The sequence below is a fragment of the Heterocephalus glaber genome, unplaced genomic scaffold (assembly GCF_053883595.1).
Source record: "Heterocephalus glaber isolate CG9 unplaced genomic scaffold, H.glaber_assembly_v1.0 deba00001592, whole genome shotgun sequence".
Taxonomy (NCBI): Eukaryota; Metazoa; Chordata; class Mammalia; order Rodentia; family Bathyergidae; genus Heterocephalus; species Heterocephalus glaber.
Window position 1 is genome coordinate 89,517 of NW_028258367.1, and position 27,066 is coordinate 116,582.

The following is a 27,066-nucleotide window of genomic DNA, read 5'->3' on the forward strand; positions in this document are numbered from 1 at the left end:
TCCTGACTCACAAGTTCTGGGATTATAGGCATGTACTGCCATACCTGGCGGCTAAGTCAGTTTTGAAGAAGGAAATTAAATATGGTTCTTCCCTACCCAGTATGGAAGCTTAATATAAAGGTGTAATAAGACAGTGTGGGCAGGCATGGCACCTGATCGTAAGCATAGCATTTGTGAGGCTGAGGCAGGAGGATTATGAATTTGAGGCCAGCATGAGCTACATAGGGAGACCTTGTCTCAAAAAAAAAAGTATGATATTGATTTAGAGATAGAAAAATAAATCCATAGAACAGAGTAGAGCATCTAGAAACGTAGCTATGTATGTATGGAAGCTTTGTATACCACTAAGGGGTATTCCAAAGCAAGGAGAAAAAAATAGACTTTTCAATAAATGACGCTGAGATGCATTTCATCCATTTGAAATAAAAACAAAATGAGATTCCTACTTCATATCATTCACAACAATTCCCAGATGAATTACAGACTTTAATGTAAAAGACACATTTGCAAGATTTTTAGGAAAAAAAATACATGACTATTATCTCTAGGAAAGGTTTCTCTTTTGCTTACTTTGTTGTAGTACAATATCCACAATCCTTTTTTACCATTTAATCCTTTTTAGGTGTATCATTCAATGACATTCACACTATTGTCCATCACTACTGTCCATCTCTAGAACTTTTTCATCTACCTAGGAAAGATTTTTTTTTTTTTGGTACCGGGGATCAAACTCCCGTCCTTGTGCTTGTGCAGCAGGCAGTGATTATTTTATAATTATTTACTATTTGGTTGATGGTGGTGAAGAACATGATTGGAAGAAGGGTTTGAGGAGAAAAAAATGAAGAGTTCTATTTTGGACATTTAACAGCCCTACTGCATATCCAAGTGGAAATGTTTTGTTGAAAAGGTAGAAGTTGAATAGATGAGTAGAACATTGTTGCTAGAGGTACTCTAGAACTAATGGTATATAGACATTTACTGCTCAGGTGGATCAGGATTAGATTTTGCTGTATTACATGGGAAACATAAGATAGCAGTGGTTATACGTGCATGTATTTGCATAGGTAAGTAGTAACATGGTTGGTATAAGAGCAGCTCCATCATCAGGGACTTTGATTCTTCTCTCTTGCTACTGTGCCATCCTTAGTGTGATGACTGCTTTAATTCCACTGGCACTTGCTCATTCTAGAAGGGAGAAGAGGGAAGAATGAAGAAAGGCACATATTCTTTTTTTTTTTTTAGTATCGGGAATTGAACTTGGGTCCTTGCGCTTGCGCAGCAGGCAGTGGAACCACTGAGCTAAATCCTCGGCCCATGGCACATATTGTTTAAAGATACTTCTCAGAAGTTGCACATGATAGTCACTTATATTCAATTAGTCACATCTTAGTCAGTGACCACACTTAACCAGAAGGGAAAAAAGGTGATGTAGACTTTATCCAGTTATCTGTACGCTCAGCTGTAATTTAGGTTTTATTAATAAGAATGGAAGGGTGACCTGATCTGGGAGTGATGGTGGACACTTATAGTCCGAGCTGCTCAGGGGACTGAGGCTGGATGAGTGGTGAGTTCAAGGCTAGCCTGGGAAATTCAGCAAGACCCTTTCTCAAAAAATAAAAAGAGGTGGAGATATAGTTTAGTGGTAGTCCCCAGTACCACAAAAGAAGAGGAAGAAAGTGAAAGGGTAAAATGATAGTTAAGTGAGTCTTTTTTTTTTTTTCCAATCAAGTCAATGAAGCTACCGTATGAATGCACCAGTGACCTTCCTATTATTAAATTTAATGGAATTTTGAATATTTGTTTCATTTTGTACTCATTTTCCTTTTCTCCTTTGTCTCCTCAGAATTACTCTTCTGTTCTCTGCAGTATTTCAGATTTAATATAATCACCATCTTAATCCCTAAAGCTATTTTATTTATTATTTATTTATGAAAACAGTGTGTAGCGAGTAGTTTAGGCTGGCTTTGAACTTCCTATGTAGCCCAGGCTGGGTTTGAATTCATGATCCTCCTGCTTTAACCTTCTGAGTAGTAGCATTCCAGGCATGTACTACCACACCCAGTTCTCAAAGCTCTTTTAAATAGATACTGACAAGCTGATTCTAAAATTATGTGGAAACAACAAGGACATAGAATATTCTAGTCCATCTTAAAAGGGAGGAACAAACCTGGAGATCATATAGTACTATCTAGCTTCAAAACTTACTATAAAATGACAATAATCAAGAAAGTGTAGTACGTATAGTACTATCTAGCTTATAGTACTATCTAGCTTCAAAACTTACTATAAAATGACAATAATCTATAAAGTGTAGTACATATATAAGATGTATAAATAGGTCATTGTAAATGTGTGTATATATATGTATAGTAGAAGTAGGTGGATAAGTCAATTTTTTTTTTTGATTACCGGGGATCGAACTCAGGACCTTGCGCTTTCGAGGCAGGCAGCAGCACCACTGAGCTAGATCCCCAGCCCAAGTCAATTGTTTTTTGAACAAGGTGCAAAGTCACATCAAGGGGGAAAAGAAAATTGTTTCAACAAAATTTTACTGGAACTATTTGATATCCATATAGAAAAAATTCAATCTTAACTCCTTATTCAACACATAAAAATTGACTTGAAGTGGAACACAGACTTAAGTGTAAAAGCTAAAACATTGTCTTTGAGGGCTGGGGATTTAGCTCAGTGGTTCCTATTCCTGCCTGGCAAGTGCAAGGTTCCAAGTTCGATCCCTGGTACCAAATAAACAAAAAACAATGTCTTTTTTTTTTTCTTAAATTCTTTTATTGGTACATTTTAGGTATACAATACTTTACATTTATCATTGGGTACTTGTACCTGTACATGATGTGTCTTGGTTCTTATTTTTTCCCCACTCCCTGTCCTCCCTTCACCCCCTCCACCCTTCCCTATTTACAAAGACTTTGTTTCCATTTTTTCCTTTTCTCACAATTTTTCCTTTCCCTTCTTTCCTTTCCCCTTCCCCTCCCTCTTCCCCTACCCCTTTGCACCTTTTCTTCCTATTTCAAATTATCAATATTCGTAAAAAACAATGTCTTTGAGATAAAATCATAGGATAGTGTGACATGAGAAGGCAACAATTTCTCAGAACACAGAATTCAATAGCCATAAAAAATTGAAAAGAGATTTTTGTCAAAATTAAAATACCTGTTCATTGAACGATGCCTTTTAGAAATGAGAATAGGCTAGATGTGGTGGCATATGCCTGTAATCTCAGCACTCAGGAAGCTGAGGCAGGAGGACTGCTGTGAGTTCAAGGCCAGCCTGAACTACATAACAACACCTTGTCTCAAAAAAAAAAAAAGAATGAGCACAGGCCGGGAATTTAGCTCAGTGGTTCCAGTGCCAAGGGCAAGGTCCTGAGTTTGATCCCAGTACCAAAAAGAAAGAAAAGAATGAACACGTCAAAGGCTTGGAAAAGATAGTTGTGGTATATGTACCTATGTCTTATAAAGGATTTGTTTCCAGAATTTATAAAGAACTGACAAATCATTTAAAAATAGTCAAAAGGCTCAGATAGGCATTTCACAATAAAATATGTAAATGCCTAGCATATATATGAAAAAATGTTCTAGTTTTCCAGGAATTTTAAAAAAAATTTTATTGCTACATTTTAGGTATACAGTATAATGACATTCATCATTGGAAATTTGCACCTTTACATAGTATCTCTTGGGTCTTATTTTTCCCCGTTCCCCTGCCCTCCCTTCAACCCCTCCATCCCTTCGTGTTTACAAAGACTTTGTTTCCTTTTTTTCATTTTCCCATATTAATTCCACTCCCTTCTTTCCTTTCCCCTACCCCTCCCACTTCCCCTTCCCCTTTGCCCCTTTTCTTCCTATTTCACATTATCTATTATACCTTTTAGTCCTTATTTACACTTTCAGTTTCTCACACTGGAGAAACAATTCAGTATTTACACATGTGTGTCCTATTTATTTCACTTAAGAGTATCGCTTCAATGTGCATCCATTTAGCTATAAATGTCTCTAATTTCTCATTTTTTATTGCTGAGTAGTACTTCATTTTATTAAAAAACCACATTTTCTTTATCCAGTCTCCAGTTGATGGGCAATTGGGCTGCTTCCAAGTTTTAGCTATTGCAAATTGTGTACTAGGAACAGGAGTGCACATATATCACTGTGGTATGATTCTTTTAATTCTTTGGGGAAGATACCCAGCAGGGGAAGAGCTGGGTCAAATGGGACTTCCAGTCCTAGTTCTTTGAGGTATCTCCATACTGATTTCCACAGTGGTTGCACCAGTCTGCACTCCCACCAGCAGTGGAGTGGGGTTCCTCTTTCCCCACAGCCCCACCAGCATTTGTTATTGGTTGATTTCTTGATAGCAGCCATTCTTTCTGAATGGCTGAGCTGGAATCTCAGCATTGTTTTTATTTGCATCTCTCAAATGACCAGTGATGTTGAACATTTTTTCACATGTTTATTTGCTATTTCTACTTCTTTGTCTGAGAAATGTCTGTTCATTTCAGATGCCCATTTTCGGATTGGGTCTTTAAATTTGGGAGGTCTGATTTTTTTAAGTTCTTTATAGATTCTATGTAGTAGATCTCTGTCTGAGGAACAGCAGGTGAAAATGTGGGTTGTCTCTACACACTGCTGGTGGTTTCTGTTGCTTTGCAGAAGCTTTTTAATAAGAAGAGATCCCACCTGTTGATTGTGCTAGTTCCCGGGCAACTGAGGTTTTGTTCATAAAATCTTTTCCTACACCAATGTCTTCAAGAGTTCTCTAACCTCTGTTCCAGCCGGTTCAGCGTTTCTATTTTAGTATTTAGATCTTTAACCCATTTTGATTTTAGTTTAGTGTATGGTCAGATACAGGTCCAGTTTTAATCTTTGGCAAGTTGAAACCCAATTTTTCCAGCACCATTTACTAAAGAGGCTATTTTTCCTTCAGTGAGGGTGTTTGGCTCCTTTTGTCGAAGATGAGGTGGCTGAGAGTTGTTTCTGCATCTTCTAACCTGTTCCACTGGACCTCAGGTCTGTTTCTTTGCCAGTACTGTGCTGTTTTTTTTTATCACAGTAGCTTTGTAGTATAGTTTCAAGTTTGGGGTTGTGATACCCCGTTCCATGTCTCTGTTGCCCAGAATTGCTTTTGCTATTCTGGGTCTCTTCTTGTTCCAAATGAATTTTTGGATTGTTTTCTCAAGGTCCATGAAGTATGCTGCTAGGATTTCAATTAGGATTGCATTGAATCTATGCAGCAGTTTTGGAAGTATGGCCATTTTCACTATGTTGATCCATCCTACCCAGGAGCAGGGGATGTCTTTCCATTTTCTGATATCATCTTCAATCTCTCTTTTCAGAGTGCTATAGCTTTCGGAGAAGAGGTCTTTGATTTCTTTCATTAGGTTGATTTCTAGGTATTTCAGTTTTTTGGATGCTACTGCGAAAGGAATTATTTGCCCTACTTCTCTCTCAGTGAGTCTGTTGCTCGTGTAGAGGAAAGCTATTGATTTTTGTGTGTTGACCTTGTATCCAGCTACTCTACTGAATTTGGTTATTAAGTCTAGAAGACTTTTGGTGGAGTTCTTAGGGTCTTCTATATAGAGTATCATCTCATCTGTAAATAATGACAATTTGATTTCTTCATTTCCTATATTTATTCCTTTTATTTCTTTTTCTTGTCTAATTGCCATGGCAAATGTTTCCAAAAGTATATTGAACAAGAGTGGTGATAGTGAACATCCTTGTCTTGTTTCTGATTTTAGTGTGAAGAATTTCAGATTTTGACCATTTAGTATGATATTGGATATTGGTTTTTCATAGATGGCTTTTGTCAGATTGAGGTAGAGACTGTCTATTCCCGTTTTTTGTAGGGTTTTTATGATAAATGCATGTTGGATTTTGTCAAATGCTTTTTCTGCATCTATTGAGATGATCATGTGGATTTTGTCCTTGGCTCTATTGATATAGTGTATTACATTGATTGATTTGCATATGTTGAACCATCCCTGCATCCTTGGGATGAATCCCACTTGATCAGGATGTATGATCTTGATGATCTTCATTCTGTTTGCCAGTATCTTATTAAGGCTTTTTGCATCTATGTTCATTAGTAAGATTGGCCTGTAGTTCTGTTTTTCAGTTGGGTCTTTCTCTGCTTTGGGGATCAAGGTGATGCTTGCTTCCAGGAATGAATTTGGGAGTATTGCTTCCCTTTCAATTTCATTGAAGAGTTTAAACAGTAGTGGCAGCAGTTCCTCTCTAAATGTCTTGTAGAATTCAGCAGTGAAACGATCAGGACCCGGGCTTTTCTCAGTTGGTAAGTTTTTAATTATGTTTTCAATTTCATTGATTGATATTGGGTTGTTTAGAATTTTTAGGTCTTCTTTGTTCAACTTTGGTAATTCATATGTGTCTAGGAATCTGTCCATTTCTTCTGTGTTTTCCATCTTATTGGCTTATAGGTTCTTGAAGTAGGTATTGATGATCCTCTGTATTTCTCCTGGGTCCATTGTAATTTCACCCTTTTAATTCCTAATTGCATGGATTTGGACCTTTTCTTTCCTTTTTCTGATAACGTTGGCTAAGGGTTTGTCAGTTTTGTTTATTCTTTTGAAGAACCAACTCTTGGCTTCATTGATTTTTTTGTATCGTTCTCTTCGTCTCCATTGCATTGATTTCTCCTCTGATCTTTATAATTTCCTCCCTTGTATGAGCTTTGGGTTTGTCCTCCTCTTTTTTTTCTAGAATCTTGAGGTTCAGCATCAGGTTGTTTAATTGGGCTCGTTCTGTTTTCCTAATATGCGTATTCACTGCTATGAATTTCCCTCATAAGACTGCCTTCATTGTGTCCCATAGATTCCGATATATTGTATTGTTATTGTCATTGTCATTTAATTGAAGGAACTGTCTGATTTCTTAATTTCCTCTGTGACCCATTGGTTATTCAGAAGTGTCTTGTTCAATTTCCATGTGTTTATGAAATTTTTGCGGTTTCTTTTGCTATTGATCTCCAATTTCACCACACTATGGTCTGATAATATACAGGGGATAATGCCAATTCCTTTGCACTTACTTAAACATGTTCTATGAGTGAGTATGTGGTCTGTTTTGGAGAACGACCCATGTGCAGCTGAAAAGAATGTGTATTCTGGTTTTGTGGGGTGGAAGACTCTGTAAACATCTGTTAAGTTCATTTGTTCAAGAGTTCGATTGAGTTCTAGTATTTCATTACTTATTTTTAGTCTAATTGAACTATCTATTTGTGACAGTGGGGTGTTGAGGTCCCCCACTACAATTGTATTAGTCCATATATAACTTTTCATGTCCGTTAGTATTTGTTTTATATAGTTGAGCACACTAGTGTTTGGTACATATATATTTATGATTGTCATTCTTCCTCTTGGATTGTTCCCTTTTACACGGACGTAGTGTCCTTCTTTGTCTCTCTTCATCAGTGTTGGTTTGAAATCCACTTGATCTGCAAAGAGGATAGCTACTTCTGCTTTTTTTCCGGTTCCCGTCGAAGGGAGTATTGTTTTACACCCTTTAACTTTCAGTCTGTGAGTTTCTTTTTGAATGAAGTGCGTTTCTTGTATGCAGCATATTGTTTAGTCTTTCTTCTTGACCCATTCTGCCAGTCTGTTTCTTTTGATTGAGACCATTAACATTGGTGGTTATAACTAATACGTATTGACTTATCATTGTCATAACTTTCTTTTTGTTGGATTCTCCCCCTTTACATTTAATTTCTTGTTGCGCCCGCTGGATTCATTCTGCTGCCCTTCCTGGAGTTGTGATCCTTATTGTCTTTTCCTAAGATATTGTCTAAAACTTTTTGGAGTGCTGGTTTGGAATTCATGAAGTTCCTAAGGTGCTCTTTGTCATGAAAGTATCTTATTTCTCCATCCATTTTGAAAGATAGTTTTGCAGGGTACATCAATCTGGGTTGGAGGCTGTTTTCCTTCAGGGCTTGGAATACATCACTCCAAGCTCTTCTTGCTTTGAGCATTTGCATTGAGAAGTCTACTGTGATTCTGATGGGCTTTCCTTTGTATGTGATTTGTTTCTTTTCCCTAACTGCTTGTAGAACTTTGTTCTTCTGTTGGGTTTCTGAAATCTTAACAGTTATATACCTATGTTTAGATTTTTTTTGATCAAGACTATTTGGAGTCCTATATGCCTCACTTCTCTATATGTCAAGTTCTTTTCCCCTCCTTGGGAAGCTTTCTGCCATTACTTCTGTGAAGAGTTTTTTTATATCATCTGCACTCTCTCCTATTTCTTCATTGACTCCAATCAGTCTTACGTTATTCTTCCTTGCATTGTCTAGCAGCTGCTAGATTGATTTCCTGTGGTCCCTTACAATTTTGAAGCAGTTTTTCTTTTCCTGGTCACTAATTACAACCTTATCTTCTATATTTGAAATTCTGTTCTCACATTGGTTCATTCTGCTGTGTAGCCTCTCAATGGACCTTTTTTGGGGGGGTATGTTTTTTTTTTGGTACCGGGGAGCGAACTCAGGTCCTTGTGCTTGCGCAGCAGGCAACAAAACCACTGAGCTAAATCCCCAGCCCTCAATGGAGTTTTTAATCTCCTGGAAATCTTGTTGCATTTGTTGTATGGATTCCATTTGTTTCCTGTGTTGGGATTCCATCATGTTCCTCAGCTCCTCTCTAGATTTATTAATCATGTCTTGAACTATGAGCACAGTCTTGGCTGTTATCTGAGAAATTATTTCTGATTTCATTTTTTCCAGATCCCCTTTTGTTGCCAGTTCAGTGGGTCCAGGTGGTTGAGTATCAGAGTGTTCCATCTCCTTTCCCTTTGGGGTTGCTGTAGGTGATCTGGAAGTCTGGTTTTGAGACTTATTTACTTGTCTTCTCATTTCCACAGGGTGGTGGGGCAGGGTGAGTGTGTGAGTGGCTCACCTCCTGTGCGCTGGGCGCAGTGGTACAGTGGCCCGGAGCCCCTTCTTCTGTGCTGGGAGCGGTGGTACAGGGGCCCAGAAACCCCTTCCTCTGTTCTGGGAGCTGTGCTAAGGTGGCCCAGAAGCCCCTTCCCCTGGGCCGGTTTTCAGGGAATTTTAAAGTAAAAACACAGATATTAATAATGTATCCACTGCAAAGGCTGACAGGCTGACAAACAGGCTGATAGCATCAAACATTGGCAAGGATGGGGAGTAATCAGAACCCTCATACTCCTGCTTTGTTGGTTGCAATATAAAATAGTACAGTCATGTTGGAAAATAGAATTAAATATAAAGTTAAATGTGCCTGTTCCAGCTACTTGGGAAGCTGAAGTGGGAGGATCCCTGGAGCCTAGAAGTTCAAAGACCAGACTGACCCCATCTGTGAAAACGAGGGCGGGGCAGGGATTATAGCTCAGTAGTAGACTGTCTGGCATTCATGACAGCCTGGTTTTGATCTACATACATACATACATACATAAATTGCTGGTGCAACAACATGTATGATTCTCAAGTGCATTATTCTAAGTGAAGGAAGCCAGACTAAGGCTGTATACTGTTTGATCCCATTCACATGGCATTCTTGTAAATGACAAAGCTATCAGGAGAGAAATCAGACCAGTCATTCACAGAGCTAGGCATGGGAGAGGTCTGACTACAAAGAAAATTTCCTCTCATGAGAAGAAGGAAAGTCCATGAAAACTTGTTTGAAAGAGTGGAAGTTTTAACTGTAAATCTACACCATTTGTGGTCATGGGGTTTTTATTTTTTATTTGTTTTGGTACTGGGGATCGAACTTGGGACCTTGCGCTTGTGAAGCAGGCGGCAGCACCACTGAGCTAAATCCCTGGCCCTGTCATGGGGTTTTTAATTCATGAAGGATAGCCAGTTGTAATTCTACAAATAGTGGGTCCAACATAGGGACTTTAAAATAAATACGTTTAAAACTTAAAGGAAAGTTTAGAAACCACACATTCTGTATCAGTTAACTTTTTGCAACTTTATATGCCATTCCAAGGCCTAATGGCCAAGACAACTATTTACTATTGCTTAGAGTTCTATAGGTTAGGTAAAGGGTTTGTAGGGTCAGCTGGGGTTGCTTAGATTGGTGTGGCTTCACATGCTTGGCAGTTAGTGCTGGGTCTCACTTGGTATTTGTTAGCTGCATTAATGGAAATATTGGGTATTTCTCTTATTACCCAGTGGATTAACAGGCTTCTTCACATGGGGGTGGCCATATGCAAGAGCAGCAAGACAAAAGCCTGAATGTGCCAGTGCTTTTCAGGTCTCAGCTTGTGTCATATTTCTGCTGTCCTGTGGCCAAAGTCAGTCATAAGGCCAGTAAGAGTCAGACTGGCAGGGCACCACCAAAGAATAGTTACAGGGAAGGGAATAACTTGTAGCCATTAAAAAAACAACACAAAATGACTACTCTTTAAGACAAAAACCAGTATATAAAAGGATGAGACAAGAGTGAAAGTGAGCTAAATATAGCTAAGCAGAGGATTGATAAATTGGAAAATAGATTTGGGGAAACTTTAATGTATGTCACAGAGATAAAAGGTAGAAAATATGGAAGAAGTTGAAATGTGAAGGCTAGAATAAAAAAGTCTAATATACATATAACAGTAATGTTAGAAGAAAAAAGAATGGAGGTCACGGTATTAATCATTAAGGAGCACTGCAGAACTGGAGAAATAAGACTTTTTTTTTTTTTTTGGTACCGGGGATCAAACTTGGGTCCTTGCGGTTGCACAGCAGGTGGCAAAACCACTTAGCTAAATCCCTGGCCCAAAATATGACTTCTGAGATTGAAGGAGCACCCTACATCCTGAGCAGGATGTATAAAAATGAACCCATACAGAGACAAAAGAGAGAATTGTAAGAACATACTGTATATTTGTTGTTTGGTTTTTTGAGACAGAGCCTCGCTGTGTAGTTCAGGATGGTCTTGAACTCACTATGTAGTCCAAGTTTGCCTCAAACTCATCGCGATCCTCCTGCCTCAGCCTCTTGAGTGCTGGTATTACAGGTGTGTGCCACCATACCCAGCCTCTTCATCATTTTATAGATGAGGAAAGTGAGGCACAGAGAGGGAAATTAACCCATAATTGTGTTTGAAAATGTAACTTTTAAACCAGTTAAGGTAAGATGATAAACACAGAGACAACTGTTTTGAAAAACTGAGTTTACTCCTTATAGTTCCCAAGGGATAGTGGACACTACACACCATGCAGGGTCATGTGGGAAAGTACCAGGGTCAGTTTGAAGGCATAAGGAGAAAGGGCAAAGCATGGGCCACAGCTTTGCTTGTGGATTTCATGGGAAGAAATGGATGAGACAGGGTAGGCAAAGATTGGGGAGTTTGAATATCTCAACAGGCTTTGAGCTGCAGGGGTGGTCCCTAGGTGCTTGGGACCTTCCTCTGGGGTGGTTTAAACTCAGGAATACTGACTCGCTATGTAAATGTTTGATAAAGGAGATGGAGGGGTTATGGGCCAGTTTCGTTTGTTTGGATATGAAAGGTGTTCTAGCAGGCGTGCTCTTTGCTCTCCCTAGCAGTTAGCCCAGGAGGGCAGTTACCCCCAGGTACACAAGACCTTGGGAAGTCAAAGCATTAAAAAATAAAAACTGTGAAGCAAGGTGTGGTGGTACAGCTACTTGGGAGGCTGAGGCAGCCTGGGCAATTTAGCCAGACTGTCTCAAAATTAAAAAAAAAAAAAAAAAAAAAAAAAAAAGACCGAAGCTCAGTGGTAGGGCACTAGCCTGGCATGCTTGTTGGAGGCCTCGGATTCAATCTCCAGTAGCAAAACAGAACAAAACCCCAATAAAAAAACAACAAAACAACCAAAAGCCAAGTTGCTGGTGAACTGGTTTTGAAATTAGGCAGTGTGTTCTACAGAACACATTCTTAACCTCTTTGCTATTATTTTACCTACAAAGAAACAATAATTAGACTTAACCAAAAATTTCTTTTGAGCAACAAGAAGAAATACCAGTGGAAATACCATTATGTGCAGATGGAAACCTAATGCTATTCTTTTTTTCTTTTGTACTGGGGATCGAACTCGGGACCTTGTGCTTGCGAGGCAGGTGCCTGAACCACTGAGCTAAATCCCTGACCCCCTTAATGCTATTCTAAACTTTAAATCCAGAATTTAAACAACAGCTTTTTTTGTTTGTTTTTGTTTCGGTATGGAGGATCAAACTCAGGACCTTGGGCTTTCGAGGCAGGTGGCAGCACCACTGAGCTAAATCCCCGGCCCAAAACAGTGATTTTTTTTTTTTTAGCATGTCTGACCTAAGTCTTGAGTGTTAATGCATAGACCCTCCTGAATAAACTTGTCAAAGGGTGTGTAGTATCTTCACTAGTAATGATTGGAACCCAGAAGGAGATTGTGGATATAACAAGCAATACTAAGGAAAGAAATTGACAAGATGTTGGTAATTGTTTAGATTTATCCCCTCTCCCCCTCTCCTCCATCTCTCTGGGGATTGAACCCAGGGCTTTTGCACTGGGGTTCATTCTCAACCCCCCCCACCCCCCTTTTAAAAAAACAAAAAAACGGGCCTTGTTAAGTCACCAGGTTGCCCATGCTGGGCTGAAATTTGTGATCCTCCTGCCTCAGCCTCCCAAAGAGCTGGAATTGGGGCATGTGCCACCACTTCACCTGGAGCATTAATATTCAAAAGCTGAGTGGAGGGCGCCCACAGACCCATTCAAAGCTCGATGAGAGCGAGGCTCTGCAACCACATTCATGTCTCACGTTTCTGTGTCTAACAGGTAGTAGAATGAGAAAGAGTAACCAGAGGTGTGAGAATAAAACTGAAAGACAGTATCAGTAGAAGCTAGAAAAGGAGAGAAGTTTAAGGAATGTTTGTATAGTGTTTTCATAGTAGATGTCAGGGTTGAAAGAAGCAGTACTTGTTTGCTCTACATTTTTTTAGTGCAGTATTCGTAGAGTAAAATACAAGTTGGTAGATATTCAAGCTTTGTTTAGTTTTGTGAGCACCTGTATCATATAGTTTTTGTATCATTTTTACCGTTGTTTAAGCCTCACAGAGAAGTGGCAGTAATCATTAGACAAATGGGAAAGTGAGTTACATGACCTTTCAAACAGGGACCTTTCCAAGTGTACCTGTTGCCAGATTTTGTGCTTAGTCACCAGTTGATGTGATAGAAACATAGTTAAGAAACGGTTTAACCTGGCAAGTGCAAGGACCCGAGTTCGATCCCTGGTACCAAAAAAAAAAAAAAAGAAATGGTTTAAAAGTTTTGTTCGGTAATTATTCATGTACACCAAGTAACTCTCCCCTAATCCCTGTAAAGCTGCTAGAAATTTTGAATATGTTGACACAAAGAACCATTTCTCACGAATTCCTCAAAGAATCTTCCTTAGCAAAATGAAAAAAAAAAAGGGCTTAGTCTCCAAAGACAATCTAATATGGTTCTAGATTATGCAGTTGTTCTAGAAACTGTCATCATATTTTGATTATCTTTGCTTAGTTGATAAATAAGTGAGCAGTTGTTCTCCTTTCATAGTGTACCAGCTATTTCAAAGGTTTTAGAGAATGTTGATATATGAGCTTAAGAAGCTAGAGAAAAGCTAAATAATTCTGTGGGTTTTCTAAATACATCTTCTATACTGAGCGGCTTTTCATTTCTGTGGGGCCTTTAGTCATCAAGATAAATGTGCATTATATATACTTATGAGGTGTGATTAAAAAATAGTGAAGGTCTAAAGACACATGGCCATTAATCCTCCTCACCCCTCACCTTGAATGTACTTCTGCCATTGTTGCCATTTCCTGAAGCAGTTCCAGAAGTCCTCTTTCTGGAGTGTCTTTAGTTGTGCTGTTACAAGTGCCTTGATGTCATGAATGGATTCAAAATGTTTGTCTTTCATGGTCATTTTGACTTGGGGAAAGAACCACAAGTTGCAGTGACAGATCCATTGAATAAGGTAGGTGAGGACACACCACAGTGTTTTTAGTCTGTCTTTCTGTTGGGTGGCACTCAGCAGCACCATTCATTGAATTTTTTTATCACACCTCGTAAAGACACTTGAGAAAGAGGACTGCTTTCCAGAACTACTTCAGAAAGTGTCAAGAATGATGGAATACGTGTGTTCAAAGTAAAAGGGAGTAGTTTGAGGCACGTTCATGGCAATATGTCTTTTAGTGTAATAAATATTTAAACGTTTAAATATCATGTATCTTGATCATACCTTTTATATATTCTTCAAAGACATTTTTTAAAATGCTGATTCTGATTAAGCCTTATTTTTCTGGTTTCCTATTAATCACTACTCAAAATTGGACACAATTTTTTTTTTTTTGGTACTGGGGATCAAATTCGGGTCCCAAGCGGCGGAACCACTGAGCTAAATCCCCAGCCCTGTACACAATTTGAAGAATAAAGTACTAGCAAAATTTATTCTAATAAGTCTGTTTTTATAAAGTTTTTAAAGGGGAAACATTTTTTTTTTTTTTTGGTACCAGGGATGGAACTTGGGTCCTTGTGCTTGTTCAGCAGGCAGCAAAACCACTGAGCTAAATCCCCGGCCCGGAAACATTTTTTAATAGAAATGATCTCTTCCTTGTCTTGACAATTTGAACTCTGTGAGCGAGCTACTGTGATGGTAGCATGTTCTTATAGTTTTTTAAATGTTGATAATTGATGCTAAATTACATTTGTCGTAATTGTTCTACTTATATAGAATGTCCCTGGCTGCTTATTGTGTCATCTGTTGCAGAAGGCTAGGCACCTCTACTCCTTCACCAAAAAGGCATACTTACTGGAGAGATATCCGTGAGTACAGTTTAAACAACTCTTTTTTTTTTAGAGACAGAGTGATCACATTGTGGCTAGTTTTCCAGAGTGGACCATAAAAACTTTAACCCATGAAAAGTCTCAAATGTATGTCTCTCTGTACTAATGGTTCACTCCAGATTTGCAAGGCCAGAACCATATATGGTCATTTTTCTTGGGAATTCTCTTCCCTCCCTTATTTTTCCTGTCAAATTCCTACTTATCCTTCTAAACTGAGGTATAACTACATTCTTATTTAGCAGACAGTTTTTAAGTTCTTAAAGTGCCAGCAGGACATAGTGGCACACACTTGCAATCCAAGCACTTGGGAGGCTGAGGCAGGAGGATTGCTGTGAGTTCAGGGCCAGTCTGGGACACATAGTGAGTTGAAGACCAGCCTGTACTCAAAAAAGGAAAAAACAGGGCTGGAGATTTAGCTCAGTGGTTCTGCCGCCTGCCTTGTGCCCAAGGACCAGAGTTTGATCCCTGGTACCAAAAAAACCAAATGAACAAACAAACCAACCGCCCCCCCCCAAAACCCAAGATGTCAGCATCTGTATTAGGTACTGGGAATACAGTGGTGAGCAAGGGAAACAGCCCTTGCCTTACTATGACTTGGGATCTGCCCTCATTCTCCTTGCTCCCCAACACACTGTACCCATGCTTTCTTCTGGGAAGCTTCCCTGACATCCTTGGCCAAGTTAGAGCTGCTCCTTATCATTCAGTAAAATCAATATTGAACTTGGTTAATCATCTGACTTCTTTCATAGACTTTAAATTGTAAGAGTAGTTTCTTGTTTATCGTTTTATCCTGTTTACTGTTGTATATGGCGTATAGAAGGCATTTGCCTAGTATTTTTTTGAATGGAAGAGAGAAATGTCTTACCTACTCTGAGCACTGTTTATTTGTAAAATGAGAAGATAGGTTTAGCTCATCTTTCATTCACTTGACAATAAAAAATTATTGACCATTAACCATGTGCTAGACACTTTTCTCAACCCCCAGGATACAATACTAAGTAAGATCCCCTATCTTCATGGAGTTTCCTTTTGATCTTTAAAATAGATCTCTTTTTTTTTTGTTTTTTTGAGGCAGGGTTTTCCTTTGTAGATCAGGCTGGCTCTGAACTCACTATGTAGCCCAGGCTGGCCTTGAACTCACAGCAGTCCTGCCACAGCCTCTCGAGTGCTGGGATCACAGGTGTGTGCCACCATGCCCAGCTTAAAATAGGTCTATTTGCAAGATAGATCTTTTTTACCTAGGAAATTCTGACTATATTTTAAATAGAAAAGGTGAAATGGAAACAGAAAAGGGAGTGTTTCTTCTCTTATCATCTACCAGAACAAGCACTTTATAAGGCTCACTTTGTTGGACTTACAAATGAATTGAACTTACAAACATTATCCTTTAACAGAACTTGTTTGTAAATTGAGGACTTACTGTAAACTTGTAACCTGTTATTTTAAGTGGGGCTACCTGTTGGTACTTATATAGCATATAAGTACTTATAGCATAATTACCTTGGGAAATATTATTTTGTGTCACCATTTGACAGATATAATCCTTCAGTGTAGTTTTACTAGTGGTAGGGAAAATTCTTCCTAGTCCTTTAATTAATTAGTTCTTTTTTTTTTTTTTTTTGGTACCAGGGATCAAACTCAGAATGTTGCACTTGCAAGGCAGGCGGCAGAACCACTGAGCTAAATCCCCGACCCTATGTAATTAGTTCTTAACTAAAAGGAATCAGAAGGGAGGTGAGCTCCCTGCAAGTTGCATTCAGTGGAAGCCTGTATTCTTGACCATATTGGTAGTGGAACAGGGACTAGGATCCTTAGGGATTTGGTAAGGATGGAAGAACAGGAGGTGGAGGAAGGGGAGAATGAATATGAAAACCCATAATTTTAAATTTTATTTTTGCACCTAGTGCTTATTGATTGGTTTGCACTTGGAGATGGGAAGCCATGTGTTACAGCAACTGATTATGTTAATAGAAAAATATCAATAGCTTATCCAATTAGTATATACAAAATAGAGATTCACACTGTTGCCTATTTCATACTTTGAAAAATAAAATTCATCACATTGACTTTTTCTTTTTCTTTTTGAAGGAAATATAATAAAATTTACTGGATCACTTATTTTAGGGTAAGTATCAACTGCAAAATACAAATTGGCTTCATTATATTACTCTTTGAAGTATCAATGGAAGTGATTTATAGGTAGCATGGAGTGGCCCAAAGATATAATTTAACCACTGGTTTGACCACGTCTGTGTTATCTTCAGTTATTGTCCTGTTTCCTGGGGCATGTTTTCTTTTGGGTCCAAGTGTGCCCAGGGATTTTCTGCCTGCCTGGCCTTGTAGCTGTGTGGAGAACACTTGACACACACATAGTATCACTCTGCCAACCTCTGCACTCTTAAAATCACACCTTATATTAGGTCCTAAAGTGGATGAAGAGGCTAAAAATTGACTAGTAAAATTTTTTTGAATTAATAAATAAACAGTTTTTTAAGATTAAAAAATTATTTTTGAAAATCCTGTAATCAGGGTGGTGGTGGTGGTGGAAATGATCAAACTATGTTATGTGCATGTTCCCGCTATTCTGCGTAAGTAATATATACTAGTAATCATAAGAAGAAAATCACAGAAATTGCCCTAAAGCTCTCAAGAGAGGAAATTGAGGCCAACTGAGAAGACCAACAGATTGATCTTCGCCATCTTACGCTTCTTTAGAGGCACATGTGCAATCGTTGGCATGGCTGTCTTTCTAATAACTTATTTTTCATTTTCTTTTTTTAATGCTGAATATTTGTTTAATACTGTATTATACTTGTTTCACTAATATAAAATCAATGCAGTACATTTCTTTATGATGTAGTAGATATTTAGATAGTTTTTTCCTTTGACTCATTCTGGGCAAAGGATAAATGTGTACCCTTTTTTTAAAATTTATTTTTATTTATTTATTTTTTTGGTACTGGGGATTGAACTCATGTCCTTGTGCTTGCAAGACAGGCAGCGGAACCACTGAGCTAAATCCCCGGCCCCTCCCTGTGTACCCTTTTTATAATCCAGTTTCTTGGTTTAGATTATAGCTATATTCAGGAATATAGTGCAAATCACAGGACTTTTAGTAAAGAACTTTGTCTTTCTTGGAAAGTGTGGTTAAAGTACAAAGTTTGCTCCTCTTACTTGCTCAGATGGATCCCCAAGAGAGCAGAGAATTCTTCGGAGCCCTCCCTATATTCCCCTGGTATGGTCTGGGTGTGGATTTTCTGTCTCAACTGCTTGCCTTAGGGTGGAAACCCGGGTCAGCAGGAGGCTTAGGTTGCTGAGCTGTGGGTCCAGATGGAGTGCAGCCTTTGTCTGGATTTAGGAAGTATAGGTCAGTGTCATTAGGAAGAAAAAAATCTTTATTTGGGTATACAACAAACACCTTTGTATTTCACATTTAAAATAGACTTTGGATATAGCTGTTAGGAAAGAAGAAACCTTTATATGCTGGTGAGAGGGGTGTAAGTTGGCTAATCTTATTTGAAAAAGAGTTTGGTATCTAGTGAAGTTGATATATCAGAAAGTATGTAATTCTGCTTTTAGATACGTACCCTTGAACATATGCACGTGTGCACAATATAGATGTATAAGATGTGTAACAATATTATTTGTAATAGATTCAAATTAGATACTGTATGTGAATATGCCCATATCCATGTGGTAAAGTGTATATGTTATATGTGGTAATTGATACAATTGTATATCATCAAAATATAAATGCAGGAACAACATTTACATGCAACAACATAGGTAAATCACATAAACAGAAGGCTGATAAAAATGTATATAGTGTGATTTCATTTCATATGAATTTCAAAAACAGGCAGAACTGAGCTCTGTGGTTTAAGTTGCATATATAAGTGGTAAAACTATAAAAAGCAAAATTATAATAAAAATCAGAACAATAATTGTTTTTCAGTTTTTAGTTTTTTGAGACAGAGTCTTGCTCGGTAGCCCAGGCTGGCTCCAAACTCATGGCCGTGCTTCTGCCTTAGTCTCCCAAGTGCTGGGATTATAAGTGTGTGCCACCACACCTGACAAAAAATCAGAATAATTACCTGTAGACATGAGAGAGTTAGGTCAAGGAGAGGGACATAGTTGGCTTCTGGGGTACTGTTAATATTTTGTTCCTTGCCTGGATATGATTATGCAACTATTTGTTATTTTAAACTGAGATATATATGTCTACATACATATTAAAAAAGTATCATTTGCATGTTACTGTATATTTCTAATAAAAAGAAATTTCACTATGAAAAGCTTAAAGAAGAGTAGCTCCTTTGTTACATTTAGATCATATATTTATGATGGTTTTTTTTATCTTTTAAAGAGGTTCTTTATTTCTAACATATGAAATTCTGGCTCTGAAGAAGTCTTTGACATTAGATACTCAAGTGGTAGAAACAGAAAAAATGAAGTCATACATATATGTTCACACAGCTTCTTTAAACAGAAGAGAAAGTCATGGTAAGTTTATTGTAAAGTAATCTCATCTTTGTGAAAATTGGTAGCTAGTTATTGAATTTAAAAATGAATCTATTTGCTGGGCATGGTGGTGCATGCCTATAATCCCACTACTCGGGAGGCTGAGGCAGGAGGAGGCCCCATGAGTTCAAGGCCAGCCTAGAGTACATAGGGAGTTCAAGGCCAGCCTGAACTACACAGTGAGACCCTGTCTCCAAAAATGAAGTCTTTAAATTGCAGCATTAATAAGGTAAATCAGCTTACTTTAAGAATCACCAAGCCCTGAGAGCTCAGTTTCCTAAAGTATTAATTGAAGTTCACATTTTAGATTTATATGTTTGACCCAAGATTGCAGCTCTCCTAGAACCGAGTGGAGTGAAGACTAGCTGGCTGTTTGAGTCTGAAGCTGGAATTCCCTCCTCAGTGGGGGCCATTAGTTCAGACATTTTACAAAGACATGATTTTGTCATTTAGCTCAGAGTTTTTGTTTGTTTGTTTTCAGTACCGTGGATTAAACCCAGGACCTTTGCACTGAGCTACATTTTTAAATTTTTTTAATTTTTTAGAAGTTGACACAGGATTTTATGAAGTCACTAAGCTGCCCATCCTGGGCTCAAACTTGTGATTCTCCAGCCTCAGCGTCCAGAGTGCTGGGATTATAGGTGTGTACTACCATGCCTGCCTGATATTTTGCTCCAAGGGATTTATTCATGGAAATCAGACTCATTAGATAATTTATAAATATGAATACCAACTCATTATTATCAGCCACAAAAGCTAAAAAAACCTATCTTTACTAGTTAGGACATTGCTTTTCTCAATATTTAGGTCACACGCAAGCCTGCCAGTTTCTTGGTGAACGTGAGTTTAGAGCACAGGAGTATATTTTCATCAGCTATGGGTAGCTTGGTAAGTCTCCAGCTTGACTTACAGCTGCCTGTTCCTACCCTGTCAGCCAGGATGAGCCTGTGAGCATGTTACGATCCTCGTGCAGCACAGGCTGCACTGCTCCGGGTCTCTAAGCTGTATGTATCACTATACTATTTGTTTTTTATTCTGTCATCTTCCTATCTTTCAGCATGCTTTTATGGTGTATGTGCAATTTCAGTTGCATAAATTATTACTATATCTTAAAATTTACCTATGTAGTGAAGCTTAATCTCACTAGTAAGGTATCTCCAAATTTGAGTTCTAGATGGTCAGATTATAAAGGTCATTATCCTATATATTACTAATCTTAAACATGAGGATTTTTTGGTACCAGAGATTGAACACAGGACCTTGCACTTGTGAGGCAGGTGTGGTGCCACTGAGCTAAATCCCTGGCCCTACATGAGGATTTTTGATAGCTTTAGTGTTCTTGTTTTTACTTTTTCCATGGCTTGGAGAAAGATCTTATTTTGAAAGCCAGAGCTTTGTATTTCCATGTGGTTTTAGTTGCATTGATCCTGTTAATAAAAAGATAAAGATACTGTTTTATATTTTTTGTGAAAAAATTTGGGGCTTATGAATTTGTTTTTGAAGTATTGGAATGTAGCATTAAAAGTGCATATTTGGTTGTAAGTTTGTAATCATTTTAGGGATTGCCTGGCAGGCAAGAAAAGAACTTCACAAAGCAGTAAGAAAAATATTGGCAGCATCAGCCAAGTTATTGCAGAGTCCATTTGCTGGTAAGTGTCAGACATTTAACTTGAATCCTCACCAATAATCTGGAAGTCATTTAAGTGACCAATTTGAGATTTAAAAAAAAAATATATATATATGTGTGTGTATATATATATAATATATGTATATATATAATATATATATACATATATAATATATATATATATATTTGGCTTTTTTAAGGCAAGGTCTTATTCTGTCATCCATGCTAGCCTCGACTAACCTTAAACTTGTAATCCTCCTGCCTCATTCTCCCAAGTGCTGGGATTGCAAGCATGCATCACCATACCCAGAGTATATTAATATGTGTAATAGCTATGGAAATTTAATTGAGTAACATTATTCTCTTGGGCTGTATTTAACTTTAAGGATTTAGTGATTTACATATTTCTTTGTAGATGTATTGTTAGCTTGTTGTAACTAAATATTGAGATTAAATATGACCTATTCTGTTGATGAGTGTTGTAGAATTTTAACTTGTAAGAAAAATCACTCCTGTGCTTTCTCATAATGAGAATATTGCATCAAAAGTTTAGATTTTATAATCAGGAAATCTACAATGTGGAGTTGGCGCTAAAAAAAGCTGACCTGATCTCTTTACAAAGTTTTTTGTTTGCTTTGTTTTTGTTTTTTGAGACAGGGTCTTGCTGTGTAGTTCTGGCTGGCCTTGAACTTGCTATGTAGCCCAGGCTGGCCTCGAACTCATGGCAATTATTCCACCACAGCCTCCCAAGTGCTGAGATTACAGATGTCTGCCACCATACCTGGCTCTTTACAAAATTGATATGAAGAAGAATACATGAGAAAACTTTCTAGAATTAAAAGATAGTAAAGAGAGTTTACAAATCCTGATTTTTATTTTATTTTATTTTATTTTATTTTATTTTATTTTATTTTATTTTGGTGATACTGGAGATTGAATTTAGGGTCTTTGCACTGAGCTACATCGCCAGCCCTTTTTAAATTTTAAGATAGGGTCTTGCTAAATTGCCAAGACTGTGTTCAAACTTCTGTCCTTCCTGCCTCAGCCTCTCAAGTGGTAGGATTACAGCTGTGTGCCACCATGCCCAGATCAAATCCTGGTTTCAAAACATTTTTAAAAATATTTTCAGGAAGTTGGGCATGGTGATGCATGCCTGTACTCCCAGCAATTTGGAAGGCTGAGATAGGAACATTGCAAGTTCAAGTCCCACCTGAGCAATTTAGCAAGACCCTGTATGAAAAAGTAAAAGGGTTGGGCACATAGCTCAGTGACAGTGTCTGTGGGTTTGATCCTCAGTACCTGAAAGACAAGAAGTTAGTAAAGAAGGGAGTGGGTGGGAGAGATTTTTGAAAGAAATTTGACATGGAGCTAGGCTGAATATAAGATGGCTTTGGGAAATTTTTGTCATTGTTCTTGGATGTGATAGTAGTGGCTGTGTAAGAGAATGCAGGCTTTTTCTTATGAAATGCAGGTTGAATTATGGAAGGGTAAAATGTTATATCTGTAACTTCCTTTCAAATAGTTTATATATACATGCATATGTTGTCGGGTAGCCTCCTTCTAAAAGTGGCTCGCCAACTAAACATTACCACGTTCTGTTTCTAGCCTCTCCCTTTGGAGTTAGATTCCAGATTCTTCTCATCTCAAACAAAGCCTTGAACAAAATGAGCAAAAACTAGTGGCCAAGTTTATTTGAGAAAATAAAAATGAAGAGTGGGGGAGAAACTAGCTCTGCAGAGTGAACTTGGGCCAAGTAAAGAGAAAAAGAGGGTAAAAGCAAAAATAAAAGTACACGCTGTGTCCTTGGAAACGCAGTGAGGGCTATTGTGGAAATATTATGATGGCAAGCTCTTCATGGTGTTGTCTGTCCTTTATATTGTCCAAATCTCGAGGAAACCCATGAGAACTTTGCATAGAATCCTGAGAGGTTGCACTGGGATCCCACATCTCAGGCTGATAGCAGGCCTAGGCCATCCTGTTGAAAACCTGCTTGAGTTCTCCAGAGAAGTCCACATGCAGGACTTTGGGAACTGTTCTGTGCATGCCAGGATCTTATAATTAACAGGTCACGCCCACATCTCACCCAGCTTTGCCACACCATACTCTATCTCATATAGCTAAAGCAAATATGGCAAAATAGCAGTTATTGAATACTGATGCGATAGGCATATGAATATTAATATGTCATTCATTCAATTCTTTACATATTTGATCTGCTTTAAAATAAAATGTCTTTTAGAGAGAAAGAGGAAAAAATGACCACATAGTGAAAAACACTATACTATATGAAACAAAAGCACATGGGGGATTTAACTTTCTTGTAGTGAATTCCAAATATAAATTATCATGTGAAATCTAGATTCTGTTTTTTGTATAGGGGATCGAACTCGGGACCTTGCACTTGTGAGGCAGGAGGTGGAACCACTGAGCTAAATCCCTGGCCCAGCTATGTGAAATAGAAACAGGATAAAATGTCATTCTAACTGTTCACATTTTTCTTGTTTTTAGTGTTTGTCCTTTTTTTTTCAAAGGTACTTTTAGTACGGTTGATGTAGAAGATCACGAATGTGCCGTGTGGCTGCTCCTGAGGAAGAGCAAGTCAGAGGACAGAACCGCACGACTCGAGGCTGTGCAGGAAATGGCAGAGGCCCACCAGTGGCATGGTAATGAGACCAGCTGAATTGTGGCACTCCATCACCTAGCTCATGATTTCTGGTACAAAAGAGGAGGGAATCAGGTGAAGGAAGAAAAATAATTCAGGAAGTTTTAACATAAAATACAGTCTATGTTTAAAAGTAAAAAAACACATTACAATAAAAGACATTAAACTACAGTACCACTGTATTATTTAATTGCTTGCTACACTGTACAATTATATTTGCTTTCATTTTGACAACCTACTTGACTCTAATACTAATAATTAACTACATTTACCTTGTTTATATGTATATATTATAATTTTTTATGAATATATTAAATATTTGTATTTAAAAATCATAGGTTTTGCAATAGAAAACTATTTGGATAAGCTCAAATGTGCTCTGATTGTAGTATAGACTGAACTATAATTTTTTAGTAGAATCATCTTGTAAAAATGAATGAGAAATAGGAAAGAATAATGTTCTCAAAGAAAAGTCTCAAAATAAGATTACTGCCTCCATATAAATTAATTCATTCATTGGTTGGTAGTGATAATTGTAATAATTTACAAGTTCAGTATGACTGGAGACTTAGAAGAAAAATCTTTTTTCAAAATCTGCCTTCCAGGGCTCCATTCTAGACTCACTAAATCAGAAAAATTAGAGAAGGAGCCCTGGCACGTAGATTTTGAAACAGTTCTCCACCTGATCCTGAGGTACTCACTGAGATTATCAGCTGCTGTTTTTGGAAAAGAATGTCAGCTTCAACAGTTGGAATTTTATTTTTTATACGTAAAGAATGACATGTTTAAATCAGAGTACCACTATCTATTCATGGGTATCACAGATACTGGGCCTGCCTAGTATCATAACATCACCACTGAACTTAGATTTCAGGGGAGCTTCTATTGTTTTGAGTAGTGAGGAAAACAGCTTTTGAATGCTAGGATTATTTAAAAAGTTGTTAAATGGATGCTGACTTAGCAGTTTTTGTTTTTCATTACTTGAGTTTCATTTTTTCCAAAAAATTAGACCGTAACTCAGTCCTTATATACAGTAAATATTGCAGAAGATTGTAAGATCGGTCATGGAAATGTTGAGTGTCGATATTGTAAATATTGTAAATGTAGTTGTAATTGTGAAAGAATACGTGGGAAATTTTGGAATATAATATATAACAGTTTAAAAGTTAGAGTTCTTTCGAGTAGTTTGTTCATTTAATCCTTGTGACAATTATAAGCTAATTCAGGTGTTTATAAAAAATATACTTTTACAACAGATTATCAATATAGGACAGTTGCTCAAGCCTGTGATCCGAGAACTCTTGTTGGTTTGGCACGAAGCAAAGACAGTGATCTTCGCTTTTTTCTCCCACCACCTCTCTTGCCACCTTTAAAAGAAGTAAGTAAATAAGATAATGCACAAAGTAGAAAATAGTTTATTTTTATGTATTAGTACATGTTTATGATACATAATTGAAATATTCGTCTTGGGAATTGGTACATACACTGTACATATCACATTTTAGTCCTTTTTATTTCCCCTGGAAAATAGTTTAATATAGTCTCTTAAATTTAGGTGCAAAATAAACTTTCCAAAAGTAATTGTTGGCTACTTTTCACAAGCAGGTAAACTAGGATGTAAAATTGAAATTACATTTTTCATGCAAAGATTTGATTCCTTAGGCGGGACTATTTATTTCTCTTATATTATTTTCTGTCTTGGGGAATAGGAATCTCTGTGATTGGGTAGTTTCCTATTATAGCATATTGATATCTGAGTTTGCTATAGATCAGGTTTTTTCAACTTTAACCCTATTAACATTTTGGGCCAAATATTCTATGTTGGAAAACCCTGTTTTGTATACTACAGGTTGTTTAGCAGCATCCCTGTATTCTATTCCCAAGAAGCCAAAAATACCCCCAGTTATAACAACTGAAAGTGTCTTCAAACATTGTTAGTTATTTCTTGGTGGGAAAAATAGCCCCCAGTTGAGAACCATTGCCACAGATTTAAAGGATATTTCTTGAGAACCTTTCCTAGACTAGGAAATGAAATTCTTAAAACTTCAACATGAGCAGTTTTTTTAAAAATAGAAAAATGAGAGCTGGGGATTTAGCTTAGTGGTTCCACCACCTGCCTCGCAAGTGCAAGGTCCTGAGTTCAATCCCCAGTACCAAAAAAAAAAATAGAAAAATGAATATCTGGAATGCTGGTTATTAGAGAAAATGACCTGATAATGAGTTTTATCAGAAAATGAGATTGTAAGGAGTAGCAATAACTTTGTTTAGAAAGGGTGTAATAATTCATTTTGAGTCAAGTTGTTAAGAAGCCTAGGAGGGGAAAGTTGAGAGTTAAGATTTGCTGTAGGTCTTTCAGATACAGTATCAGACAAGAAAGTATAGAGTTCAACATTAAATGATTATTTTCCTGAAGGGTGACTGTTTTAAAAACTCAAAGCACTAATTTATCTGTTAATACCTATGTATACGTATATATGCACTTATATGTGCATATGGTTTGGCTTTGATTCTTTTGAGTATTTTTTAATTTAACTCAGTTGTTTGGTTTATATTTTCTTTTTATTTCAGGATTCGTCCACTGAAGAAGAACTCAGGCAGCTGCTGGCTTCCTTGCCTCAAACGGAGCTAGACGAGTGTATCCAGTATTTTACATCCTTGGCTCTTAGTGAAAGCAGTCAGAGTTTGGCTGCTCAGAAGGTTTGTTCATTTACTTATTCAGAAAATAATTTTGAGTGCTTACACTTTCTAAAATGATGTGCCAGAGGCCAGCAGCTAGATCCCTAAAACAGCCATTCACTTAGATACTGAATGAACATACCGAGTTCTGTTTGTGTACCGTGCACTAGGCCGGGTATCTGGTAAATAAATACTCACAGAACTGTGCAAAAGCAATATGAGTTACTTCAAGAGCCCTTAACTCTGGTTACAGGTCATTTATATTCAAAAGTGGAAACTCTTGGGGCCAGGGATTTATCTCAGCGGCACCGTGCCTGCCTCGAAAGCGCAAGGTCCTGAGTTTGATCCCCCATACCAAAAAGAAAAAAAAAGTGGAAACTCTTAAATTGAATCTTAAAGAATGAATACATAATAATTACTAAGGTATTGAGGATCACCTATATAACGATTTTTCGTTGACTGATATATTTAACTCTGTTCTTACTTAAGCTTTAGATTTGATTATTCAGCCTCCTACTTAGTATCTGAGCTTGGATGTGTGACAGGACTCTCAAGCTTAACAGATTGAACCTGCCCTCTCTCTAGAAAACTGTTCTTTTGTTCTTTCACCTCAATGAATGGCATAGGATCCACTTAGTAGCTTGCCCTAAGCACTAGTAATCCTGCTCAGTTTCTTCCTTGTACACCCAGCTCGGCAGCAGCTCTTGGAGTGTCCCTGCAGAACACAGTTTGAGCCTGTTTTCCTACCATCCTGCTCCTGGCTCTTACTTCTTCTCCACAGTATCCTGT

General features: G+C 37.7%; 1 protein-coding gene across 5 annotated transcripts in view; it reads left to right on the forward strand.

Annotated features, from left to right (window-relative positions):
* The window catches only part of Serac1 (serine active site containing 1), an 83,004-nt gene that overhangs the window by 2,368 nt on the left and 53,570 nt on the right, over nucleotides 1-27,066 (forward strand). For 3 of the 5 annotated variants that reach the window (XR_002386858.2, XR_015444009.1, XM_004856828.3), the window contains exons 2-8: nucleotides 14,679-14,770; nucleotides 16,880-16,916; nucleotides 19,158-19,294; nucleotides 20,872-20,961; nucleotides 23,471-23,602; nucleotides 24,858-24,979; nucleotides 26,170-26,298. Coding sequence is in view for 3 of the 5 variants with exons in the window: in XM_004856828.3 (XP_004856885.1) it covers nucleotides 14,680-14,770; nucleotides 16,880-16,916; nucleotides 19,158-19,294; nucleotides 20,872-20,961; nucleotides 23,471-23,602; nucleotides 24,858-24,979; nucleotides 26,170-26,298 (738 nt within the window). In the remaining 2 variants the exon portion in view is untranslated. Of the gene's footprint in view, nucleotides 1-14,678; nucleotides 14,771-16,879; nucleotides 16,917-19,157; nucleotides 19,295-20,855; nucleotides 20,962-23,470; nucleotides 23,603-24,857; nucleotides 24,980-26,169; nucleotides 26,299-27,066 lie in introns of those variants that run through there. The other 2 variants (XM_004856829.3, XM_021237978.2) reach the window with 2 other exon arrangements.